Source organism: Nycticebus coucang, chromosome 10 (genome assembly GCF_027406575.1).
Source record: "Nycticebus coucang isolate mNycCou1 chromosome 10, mNycCou1.pri, whole genome shotgun sequence".
Classification (NCBI taxonomy): Eukaryota; Metazoa; Chordata; class Mammalia; order Primates; family Lorisidae; genus Nycticebus; species Nycticebus coucang.
Window position 1 is genome coordinate 64,958,051 of NC_069789.1, and position 12,928 is coordinate 64,970,978.

Here is a 12,928-nt window from a genome sequence, read left to right on the forward strand (position 1 = left end):
CCCACTCACTGAGCCACAGGCGCTGCCCCAGAAATTTGCTTTTCAATTAACAAATATCCCTGCCATAATATTTTGTAAATTGTCTCTTTAGTCATTCTTTGACATTTCTAATAAAATGTTATCAGTGCAATTTGATGCATTTTATTTAAAATAAAGGCTCGGCTTGGTGGCTCACACCTGTAATCCCAGCACTCTGGGAGACTGAGGTGTGAATCACTTGAGCTCAAGAGTTCAAAACCCGCCTGAGCAAAAGCAAGACCCTGTCTCTAAAAATAGTTGGGCATTGTGGCAGGTGCCTTTAATTGCAGCTACTTGGAAGGCTGAGGCAAGAGGATTGCTTGAGCCCAAGCGTTTGAGGTTGCTGTGAGCTATGATGTCACAGCATCTACCTAGGGCAATGGAGTGAGACTCTGTCTCCAAAAATAAATAAAATAAAATAAAACATGTTTTTTGGGCGGCGCCTGTGGCTCAGTGAGTAGGGCGCCGGCCCCATATGCCGAGGGTGGCGGGTTCAAACCCGGCCCCGGCCAAAAACTGCAACAAAAAGAAAAAACAGCCGGGCATTGTGGCGGGCGCCTGTAGTCCCAGCTACTCGGGAGGCTGAGGCAACAGAATCGCATAAGCCCAAGAGTTAGAGGTTGCTGTGAGCCGTGTGACGCCACGGCACTCTACCGAGGGCGGTACAGTGAGACTCTGTCTCTACAAAAAGAACAAAACAAACAAACAAACAAAACATGTTTTTTAATTTATTATACTTGACCATTGTTTTCTAATTGTCAGATTTAAGATATGTTTTTTCATTGTCTGGTTATCTGTTTTAATTATTATTTCGTTATCCTCTCACTTTTAAAACTATATTTTCCTTGGATACTCATTGCATTAAAAAGAAAACCATGTCCTTTGCCTCTAACTTGGGCCTTTCCACTTCATCTACATATAAATTTTGATGTTCCTTCTGGTATATTCTCTTCTCTCTAGATATTATTTTCAGGCATTTTATATGTACTCTTCGTTTTATCACCACCCTTTTCTGATCTTCAAGAATGAACTTTCTGTGAAGATAGATTATTCTACTTCTTATAATCTCTCAACAGCTTCCCTTTCTTATTAGAATAAATTTTAAACTTTTGTGTTGCCTGACGTATAAGAACTTCATGATCTGGCTTCTGGTCTTTCTGTTTTAATCTATTTCCACCTTCCTACACATAATATACTCTCTAATTATTTTGAGCTGCTTAAATTTCCCAAAACGCAACTCTACTTAGTGTGTATTGAGATTATAGGTCACTCACTAATCATTATTGGTATTTTTAAATATTTTAGAAAACAAATCTAAATTCAAGACAAATACTACTCTAATACTTTTTTTTTTTTTTTACTCTAACCTTAGTTAAGTGATGCTTGTTGGGGCTTTTCAACACTGATTAACTTTGGCTTTTAATTCTCTGTTCGTACAACTAAAGTAATAGTTAAGAGCTCGAACCGTTCTGTCTCTGTATCTCCAATAGCGAGTGGGTATTGAGTAAAAAGTTGTTGAATAAATAAAAATACATTAGGAAGTTGCTAGTATTTACTTTTTTGATCCACATTTTATGACAGGAAACTAACATCTAGATATGTTGACTTTTTTATTAGCTAGATTCTGTATCTTAGTACATTAAAGGAAATCATAGACAAAATTATAGATGGAATCTTTTTTAGACGAAGATATGGTAAGAAAGAATGTCATTCTTATCACCCTGAATTTTTCTATAGGAAAAGGTTATTTTTAGCATTTCAGTATAGAATCATTTATTTCTTCAACTTATTAAAAAAAAATTTCAGTATTCTAAAAAAATTTAACTGAATCTGGAGCAAAACACCCTCCTGGGTGTAGTATTTTGAGTTCTAATAGTCTTGGTAGGTAGAGTTCAGTTAAAATGGCACAGAGTAGACAATTTACTGTCTGTCTAGTGTGGCTTAACACAGGCACTATGGTAAACATTGATAACAGATTATATTTGAGAATAAGCTATTGTAAGAATAAAAATTAATGGTTTTGGTAAATCAACTAAAATCTTTTGTATGTTCTTTAACATTCTAATTTGATACAAGCCCTCAGACTTTCAGGAGGTCAGTTGACATTAGTATCCTACATCAAAATTGTTTAGAATGAATTGTTCATTATGCTAATATATATGGTAAAGAAATAGTAATTCTTATAGTTTGGTAACACCCTAAAAATGACACTTCAATATGTTTTTTAAATTTAGGAAAAGTGAATGGATAAGAACGAAATGTGTCACAGATAATCCATAATTGTATGTAACTTTAAGGCAATTCTATATACCCTGTAGTGCAGGGATTAGGTAAATTATTGTTATATAGATCCTATAAAGTATATTTGTGGTATGTTTTATTTAATCTCATTTATTATGGGTCAAGTCATAATCAGTAGCTACATAAAAAGAAATATTTAGAAAAACCTTTACCCTGCATATTAGTACATTAATCTTACTTAAATTGTATCTATTCCTTAAAAATTAGGTTTGGTATTTTAAAATGAAAATGAAGAATGAGAAAACTCTATGATCTGATAAAAAGTTTTAGTGATATTTTAAGTCAGTCTTATTGTTCTTAGATTTAATATGATTTAGATAATTTCTTTTAGTAGCATTAGTGTTTTTTTTTTTTTTTTTAGAGACCGAGTCTCACTTTATCACCCTTGGTAGAGTGCTGTGGCATCATAGCTCACAGCAACCTCCAACTCCTGGGCTTAGGCGATTCACTTGCCTCAGCCTCCCGAGTAGCTGGGACTATAGGTACCTGCCACAATGCCCAGCTATTTTTTGTTACAGTTCACTGGGGCCAGGTTTGAACCCGCCACCCTTGGTATATGGGCCAGCGCCCTACTCACTGAGCCACAGGCTCCGCCCAGCATTAGTGTGTTTTATAATAACTTTTTCCAAATATTTATTTACACTAAATGGAAATGCCGCCATTATTCTTCTGGATAAAAGGGTTTAAATACTTTTCCATATTTATTAGATTAAAATATTTCAATTTCTGGCTGGGTGCAGTGGCTCACGCCTGTAATCCTAGTACTCTCGGAGGCTGACGCGGGAAGGTTGCTTGAGCTCAGGAGCTTGAGATCATCCTGAGCATGAACAAGACCTCATCTCTACCTAAAATACAAAACTTGGCTGGTGCCTATAAGTCCTAGCTACTCTAGAAGCTGAGGCAGGAGAATCACTTGAACATAAGAGTTTGAGGTTGCTGTGAGCTATAATGACACAGTGGCACTCTAACTTGGGCAGCAGAGGGAGACTTATTCTCAAAAAAAGAGAAACTTTTCAAAAAATTTCAATTTCAGTTATTAGAAATATTTCTGTGGGAAGTTTTTTTTTTATAAAACAGGTATAATGTGTGAAGACAGACACAGTGGATAATTTTTGCTCAGTATATATTTTATTTATAAAATGTACTTTTTATTTTGCTATAGGAAAATGATTTGAATGAAACTCTCAAATCACTGTATAACCATCCAGTACCAAAGGCAAATACCCCTGTCAATTTGAGTGTGGTAAGTATTTAATCAGTAACTGTTTTTTTTTTTTTTTTGACTCATAACAATTTCTCATTTAAGAATACATATATCTTCAAGAAATTAATTCTTTAGCAGGTCACCTCTGCTTCCAGGAAAACATCAATGCTAGTGCTACCATTACTAGATAATAATATGAGACTTTTTATGATAACTATCATAGCTTGATACACTATGACACTATGTATTATGTGTGTATTTTTACAGCTGTTAAGTTACAAAATTTGAAAAATTTATTATAAACTAAAAATAACCAAATCATGAGGACATTTTGGTTGTAAGCCACATTGATTACATTGATTTTTCAGTTGAAATCCATACATAATAAAGGAATACACACATTTTACCCTAACTAAAATGAAAACAGTATTTAGCAAGAATAGAAAATGGTATGTATTGTATGTGATACTATTCTGGTTAAAAAGTTCTTTCTTCTTTCTCTGTCCTTCAGTACATTTTCCAGCGTAATCACAAAGCACTGGAAATACGGTTGAAGTTTGTCAAAGCAGTAGGCTTGTGGTGGGATAGATTATGTACTGCATTGTTGAAATCTTCTATGAACGGTGCCATCTATATCTAAAAATACACTCATTTGGTCGTGGGGGTGGTGGTAAACGTTCAAATTCATGATCACAAAATACTCAAGTTTTCATTACTAGTCTTCATTAATTTGGTGTACAAGATAGATTTTTAAAATTTATTGATTTTGTTTCTTATGAAATTAAACTTCTAACAAAGAAGAAGAAATTATAATGATGCAAGAGAAATTAAGAGGAAAAAGTAACTTAAAATGTGTAATGTGATAATAGGTCTTTTGCCTAGTTGCAAGATAAGGGAATTGTTAGCCTTATTATATATATTTTTTGTTAATAACTTTATTTTTGCCTAAAGTTTTTCTTGTAATTTCATTTAATAATAATTCTATTCTTTGATTTTCCACCGTTAGCACCTAGTTCAGATGCTTAGTACTTTGAATAGCTCTTAGAGTCTTTGCTTCCACTCCTTTCTACAAAAAAGATACCAGATTAAACTTCCTGAAATTATATAAAGTCCTTTCCTGAATATCTGTTATAATTCCCCATTCTCCGTAGCAGTTGTACAAACTTTTGACTAGGCTTTCAGGACCATCCACTTCTCAGCTTCAGTCTAACTTTTCATTCCTCTGTTTCCCTGTTTTTTTTTTTTTTTTTTTCTGAATTGATTCTTTTTTCTGGACGCATTCTGTTCAGCTTCTTAAATCAACATGCTTTCTTTTAGCACTAAAGCCTCTGGTAGACTATCGGTTTTTAGTGTAGAACTAGTGCAGTTTCCACCGTGGCGAACCCTCTTGTCACCCACTTTGTGATTTTTCTTTCCTGTGATTTCTGCCGCTTTATGTCTGCATCCACTTTTGTTGTACTACTGCCAAAGTGGAAATGTGTAGTAGTCATTTGGAGATTGAGGGATGGAAAGCTAAGGATAACCTGGAATTTTTAACCCAGATTTGGGAATCATTGGCAGACACAGAATTTAAAGGATAGAACGTAGAGAAGATAGAGCAGAATTAAGGTCGAATTACTCAAATTGGCTATAGGAAAGAAGAAAAGATGTCCAGCGAAAGAATTAGAGGAAAGAGCAGTTGAGGAGAAACACAGCCAAAAGAATGCAAGGTTTATGGTTAGTGGAAATGCAGTAGAAAGGACAAGGAAAACAAAGAAAAGCCCGTTTTTTTTTTTTTTTAAAGCCATATTTCTTTAAAAGCATTATGTTTAGAAAGTGATTCTAATGCTTTGTTAAAGAGTTCAGGATAATATAGGTGCTAAGACAATGGAGATAAAGAGAAAGACAGATGTGTTCTTTCTAAATTTGAGTATCATACCTATATTTGCTTAGGTACAAATAAATAACTTCAAAGATATATCTTGAAAATATTAGATGTAGAAACACTTCACCTTTATTAATAAGAATCACAAATCAAGGACTTCTAGGCCTCTTTACCCAAGACTGGAAGATTTTGGTTTAAAAGTTGCAGCCACTAAAGGTGTGATATTAGGCAAGGAAGTTAATCTCTTTTGATAATCCCTTTTTTCCATTTGAGAAATAGAGTGAGTCAACTTTTGAGAAAATTGTTTAGATTATATAAAATAGTAATATCTAAATATTCTACAGTAGTCTAGATATACTACCTATTCAGGTGTTGGTTGAATTTCAGTAGAAGTTTCTTTTCATATGGAAAAGATATTTTTCATTGTAGCTGAAATAATCTTGTTAAAAGTATTTGAGTGACTATGTTCTATTTCTATATATGTTATTTTTATAATTAACCTTTTTAATATACTTTTGAATTAATAGTCTGTGACAGTTTTCAAATCTTATATACCTATTTTTAAGCTGCCGTATCTTAAGTATTAGTATATTAGTCAAATGGATTAGTTATCTTTTTGTAAAATTTATTAACAATTTCATTTGATGTCAAAAAATAGACTATTAAAAGCCTAGCATTACTCTATTAATAAGAGGCAAATTTGAGACTAGAACACCTGTCTTTAACTACTAGTAGAAGTTTTAGTCTTATGATGCCAGATTAAAATTGATCATGGGAGTTTTTGTTCCTGTAGAAGTGGGTAGTAATCACTAGAATATTAGAGATTTTATGAAAAATTAATATCTAGTATAAGTAGTTTTTTCTGAAATTGTATTTCAATATCCATAGCATTCTCCATTCTTATATTAAGAAAGTTAGCTCCCTTTAGTATTTTTCTAGCATAAAATTAGGAAATCAACATTTAAAATAACATTTATAATTAATGTTATTAAGTATTTTTTGGTCGCTAAAATGGCTACATGGATTTGTCTCAAATACACAGCTATTGGTTGTGTGAGCTTCTTTGTGAAAGTAAAATATTCATTTTTTTCTCTCATATATTATAAGAACCAAGAAATATTTATTGCCAGTGAACAAGTTGTGAAAGATCAGCTCTATGTAGTACCGGTGAGTTAAAAGGATATTGGCTTAAAAAAAAATCACTATTAAATTGGAAAAATAATTACTTCTTTCCCTAGTCTTTAAGATTCACTTCAGTCCTTTGGGAAATGGCGATTTGACTCTTTTAAGAAAATTAATTTGGAATATATTTTCTGTTTATACTATTTTTTTAAAGCATAGATTTATGAAATACACTGTTATTAAAACCCCTTCAAAATCAGTATAGCTAATGGAAATTCAATTTATGCATCTTCTTTATTTTCCATAGTAATAATTTTAAAGTATATTCCAGAATGAGGTTTCTGTGGTATATTATATCAAAAGATCTTGTCATTTATCTCCTATTGTTTTTCTACCTTGGAAAATTATACATTAGGATTGTGTTAACTGGCTTTTTTTTGACTACTTCAGCTGCACTCAAATATGGCTAGAATGTTTTCCCCCCAATCTTTGATTACAAGACAGTATTAAATATGTCCTTATTTGATTACCATGTTTAAATGATTTTGGAGATTGATATGAACAGAAAATAAAACATTTTTCAATGACTGTTTGCTCTTTGATTCTGGGTAGTAAAATTTGGGAACACTGGGGGGAATGTGAAGGCATATACACAATATGTTCCTTATACAAATATTCTGATGAGCTGTTTCACTGCCCTGAACATTATTGAAGCTAATTAATATTTGTTTAGCAGATGTTTGAAGGTCATACTTTGGGATAAGTATATTCTAAAGAAGTTTAACACATTTAAAAATTCTATTGCTATATTCTTAATAAGATAGTGGCTGATGTTTACAAAACAATTTGTTGTGACTTACCGTAAAACTCAGGAATCTTGATAGATTTTGGTAATATTCTTGGGTTAGCAAGTTTATTTTTCTAGTCTAACTAAACTAAATGTATTTTAAGAATATATGTATTTATATATTTTATATATATGAAAAACTCAACCTTTTTAGTTTCATACTTCCCCAGTCTACCTAAATTTATATTAAAAATATATTTACTTATATGTATATATACATATAAAAAATCCTTTCAGTAATATACTCTTTTTTTTGTCTTAAAACTTTCCTTGGATTCTTTTTTCAATTCTATTCAATGTTTAAGTGAAATTTTTTAACCAACATTTAAACTCAACATTTAACTTTTTGCATGAGAAAGTTATTGTTAAATTTCATATAAATCTGTTAACTTATTTAAGATTCTCTCAAATTCAAAAAATGCTGAGTGTTGCTCTGTGACCTTTATTAATTTAGTCAGTATAATTTTTCTTATTTCTATCCCAAATTATTTGTAACACTACACATTTTAATTCTTTTTCTTCTGTGGTTTATTTATATTGATTAGCATTCCTACTTCATTGCCCCTGATGTAACTGGACTCCCAACAATACCTGAGAGTGTAAGTTTTCTATTTTCTACTTTAATTATTCTACTTACATTATGAATTTTATTTACTTTGGTCTCACTGTTTATGGATTCTTGTATAGAAAAATAGGATACTTTGTAATTATCTGTGTCTATGAGAAATCGTGGAGAAATAAGTAATAATGGTATTATTACTGTATCTGCTCTTTTATTCCCTTAATGTTTGGTTGTAAATAAGGGAAATTAAGGACAATGACATGAGAAAACTTATTTCTGTCATTTTGAATAATTAGGTAGGATCATACAAATTCAGTTCTCCCTGTGTCCAATTCAGTAGATCTCAGGACATGGCTTCTGTTGGTGGGGAAGACTGTCTTCCCACAAATAATTTAATGAAATGACCATAGTATGTTAGATTCTGTGTATCTAATTCTGTTAAAATCTTAGCTGTCTCATACTTGATTTCCTGATTTTAATTTAAAGTAATATAGATTTTCTGAGGCTTGAAGAATATTATAAGGAATTATACATCTATACATTTTGCATTTTATTTAGAGTCTTAATTGTAGCTATACAAAGAATATTTTCAGTGTTTCAATAATTATTACAAATTACATGAAGAAGTAGAAGTAACAAATATGCTTTTTTGATTTTGAATAACACCGTGAAAGGGAGATATTGCTGTACATAGTTTTTCTTTAGTTTCTCTTGGAATGTTAAAATGAATCAGTAGAAATAATTCATTCAAAAGTGAAGGAAAGATAAACAGAAAATAGTTTTTCCAGATATACTTCTTATTTTCTTTAGAGTTCTGGTCTTCCAAGTATGTTTTGTAACATACTCAGTGTTTGGTTTCTAAAAGCACATGGGTAGTGAATGGAATCCATGAAGACAACTGTAAATTTTCTGATGTTAAACCAAGACTATCTGTAGTGTTTTTAGTACAGATGAATTCAGATAACCCCTATAAAAAGACTTTGCATCATGTTATTCTTAATGAGGGCCTGAGAAAGACCATCAGGTGACATAATGGGCCCTGAAGTCTTGACTGCAGTGCATTGTGGGCCAGCTGTTCCCTGTTGTGTTTTCCTTAAGGCCAACTGACATGCCCAGGCTATGACCCTGGTCCCTTTACTTCAGAGTTTCCAATGCAAACTCAAAGTTACTCCCTTCTGTTCTCTTTCCTATTTACCTTTCATTTACTTTTACTTACAAACATCTCATAGCTTGATTTACCAAATGTCACATTTTTAAAAAGACCATTTCATTGCTTTGATAGTGTTAAAGAAATAAACATTCTAGGGATAATCTGCCATGGAAAAAAAACATTTTTCCATCTCAATTAACTCATTTAATTTAATTAATTAATTTATTTTTACAGTTTTTGGCCAGGGCCGGGTTTGAACCCGCTAACTCCAATATATGGGGCCAGTGTCCTATTCCTTTGAGCCTTAGGCACCACCCAGTTAACTCATTTTATTTTGTAAAAGGTCCCATTTACGGGGAAATAAGTCTAAAGCATCAGGCGGCATTCTGTGTTGAGAAATAGCTCCCCATCTAAAAAGTATCTTTAAAGTTATAGGAAAAATATTAATATTGAATGCCATTAATTTTATATATGATGAGTTGAACTGGAAGGTGAGATGAACTTCAAATGGAGAAAATAGAAAATGAACTTCTCTTCTCTAAATTCAACTGTTGATTGATAAGCTCTGTCATGATTACCAATTTACACTGGTAAAATTTCTGCCTTTGGAAATCAAAGCAACAATTGAATTTCTTGCTTTCTCTCCCAGCTAAAATTTTTAGCTTTCTAGGACCTTGTACTATGTAGTTTCAGTTTATTATCAGGTATTATTCAATCTTTTCACTCATTTGTTGGATTTTCATGTGTTAAATTACAGAAAGTTAAAAAATAAGTAATGAGAAGGAGAGAATCTAAAAGTCAAAGTTATTGTAGCATATCCCAACTTTGTTCTTAAGTGGGAGAAATAATTTAAAGAGCTAAATTGAGGACTTAGTTCAGAGTATCACCAAATTATATTTGGTTGTAATGGTATAAAGCAAGCCTAACAGAGGTATAAATCAGAGATTTTCCTTAATAACAAACCACACAGCTGCCTTATAAATCTATCTCATCCTTTGGGTAATTTGTACATAAGTGTAGCATTAGATTATGATTTTGTTTGCATAATAAATGGCAAACATGAAAAGATTCAAATGTATTTACCAGGGCAATAGTTTCTCAAGCATCAGTGTGTATAAATATCACTGGGAGCATTTGTTTAAAAAGCAGATTTTTTAGGGCCATACTCTGAAGATGACAACTCAGCAGATCCTGGTTGGGACTTAGGAAATTAGCTTCTTTTCACATACTTCAGGGAGGTGGGGGCTAGGAAGGTGGGAATTATATGATCCTTCTGTTTACCCTCCAAGAAACACTTTTCCAGAGTAGGGTTACGTCTCAAAACTGGAAAAAAAAAAAGTAGATTTTTACATTCTTGTGTGGTAGCAGAGTACTATTACATTTAATTTTTAAAAATATATGTGCTTTATTGAAGAAACATTGTGTATATTATTAGAAAGCATCAAAATAAAATACAAGGATGAGATGAGCTTGAAATGGGAATATTAAATGTTCTGTTGACTGTAATGGTTGGACACTGTCATCAGCTAATACCTTAAGGCACAATAGGAATTGGTGCAAGATTGATTTATCATGATAATATTAGATGATAGTCTGTAGATCAGACATCTTTTTTTTTTTACTAATATTATGTTTAATTTTTTTAATGAATAGCATTTTAATAATAACTTCCTTTCAACCTTAAGACTTTCCGGTAAGCATATAACATATTTTTTGTTTTTTTTTCAATTCCCCATGAGCTGTAACTTCCACAATTATTTTTCACTTGTATAGAGAAATCTCACAGAGTACTTTGTTGCTGTGGATGTGAACAATATGCTGCAACTGTATGCCAGCATGCTGCACGAACGGCGTATCGTCATTACCTCTAGCAAATTAAGCACTGTGAGTACTTCACACTTTCCCTTTTAAGTAGCATGTATTGAGTGTTTCACAAAAAGACCTAAAAACCTCTGCAGATTTAGAAGTGTGCCATGTCTACTTATAAGACAATATCTACATACTTTTTTGATATATGGTTTTAATCTGGCTCTTGAAGTACAAAAGTCTGATTTATAGGAGGCCTTCTCAGATGCATTAAGTCAGGTTAATTATTTTTTCTTATCAGTAGATGAGAGTTTTTTTCCCCCCCTTTTTAACTCTCCAGAGTTCATTTTAGTGCCTTCTACCATATAAAGAATTCTTAAGAGCTATTGTGAGGTCTTTATTATTCACTTGTGGCTTTTTCCATTGGAGCTACTTGAAAGAAATCAAGGGCCCATGATAATAGCTCTGTCCTAACCTGGTAATAGGTAGATTCATCTTTGTTGCCAAGTAGTGGTTTGGGAGTAGATTCTATAATAGTTTGATTTGGAAGAGCTCTTCACACTGATAATAACTTAAAAGTCAAAGTAGCGTTTTTTATAAATTATAGGTTTTATGGCACTCACGAAAACGTTCTTTTGGAAGGTGTTCATTACTGAGAATAGAAGGAGTTTTCTTTAGTCGTAGGAAGATATTCAAAAGTATTTTGCTAGATACCATAATTTTTTTCTCTTTAAAGCATTAAGAATTTAATATTTTCAACTTTATAATTTTTAATACAAATTAAATTATAGTTTTGAACAATCTATAAGATCTTTATTAAAAACTATTGCTCAATATTGCATGAGTTTGCTTCTTCATAAATTTGCTTAATTAATAAAATGTTTTATTTTCCAATAGTAGAAATAAACACATTTCATAATATTTTAGCATTTTAGAGTAGAAAGAGTTTAGGATTTCTCAAGGATATCTGTTTAGTATTTAACAGTAAGAAAGACATTTTTAGAGACATTAAATAGCTTCTCCATGGCCAAAGAGCTTGTTGGAGACAGGTTGTAAGAAACTGGGACTCCTGATTCACACTTGCAGCAAGCTTGTAAGGTTAACAAGTACGATTCTGTTATAATCATGAAAAATTGTGATTGTCAAAGAGAAAATAACTGAGCAAACAAAATTCTAGCATTATGAATGTTAAGACACTTTAACTTATATGTGTTTTTCCAGTAATTTACATTTTAAGTGGGTACTTTAAAAATGAAAGATGTATAAAACATAGTTTCTTTCTTACGTTAACAGCAAGTATGTTTTAGTCACTATGGTATATAAAACATATAAGAATGTAAAAAGCTTAGAAGCAGCTATTCTTTCCTTTGATGTTTCAGAGATTTCATTAAATTCCTCTTAAATAGTTTATTTCTAATTTATGTTAGGGCAGCAGTCCTTGACCTTAAATGTTACTATGCATAGAATTTATAGCAGATATATTTTTATATACTGTATATATAAAAGAATTATTAAAGATAGATTCAAGTAAAGCAGCTCCCCCTCATAAGAAGGGGAAGAAGATCATGAAAGTGAACTTGAATTATGTTTCTTTTTATCAGCTCAGCTGCCCCAGAGAGTGAACAAAACAGAGCTGGTAACTTAGAGGGGCCATCACCATCAAGTTTTCATGAACTGTCATAAACAATTGATCTTAAGTTGACCTTGAGCACAGGAAACAACTCCCTGAATGATACCAAGCCATTATGATAACAGTTTGTTTTTTAAGTCAAATATAAAGGATAGTCATATTAATTTTTACTCTAAACTGCAGATCTAGACTTTTAAAAAGTTATACCTAATAACCATTAAACATTTATTCTGTGCAGATACAGTTCTAAGTACTTCATATATACTATGTATGTGTTTCCTTGATCTTTATAGCAACCCTATATCAAGATTATTAATAGTTCTACTTTACACATGAAACAACTGAGTCAAAGAGAGGCTACCTAGCCGTTAAGAAGTAGATGTAAATTAAAACAAAAACTTCAGTGTTTTTCAAAGGGATATAC

The 12,928-nt window shown here is 31.9% G+C and overlaps 1 protein-coding gene across 2 annotated transcripts in view; it reads left to right on the forward strand.

The window, feature by feature from the left end:
• The window catches only part of DENND1B (DENN domain containing 1B), a 287,318-nt gene that overhangs the window by 146,141 nt on the left and 128,249 nt on the right, over nucleotides 1-12,928 (forward strand). Inside the window, exons 7-10 of one of the 2 annotated variants that reach the window (XM_053606348.1) lie at nucleotides 3,482-3,562; nucleotides 6,495-6,554; nucleotides 7,902-7,955; nucleotides 10,842-10,952. In XM_053606348.1, coding sequence (XP_053462323.1) covers nucleotides 3,482-3,562; nucleotides 6,495-6,554; nucleotides 7,902-7,955; nucleotides 10,842-10,952 — 306 coding nt within the window. The remainder of the gene's footprint in view (nucleotides 1-3,481; nucleotides 3,563-6,494; nucleotides 6,555-7,901; nucleotides 7,956-10,841; nucleotides 10,953-12,928) is intronic. The other variant, XM_053606349.1, reaches the window with a different exon arrangement.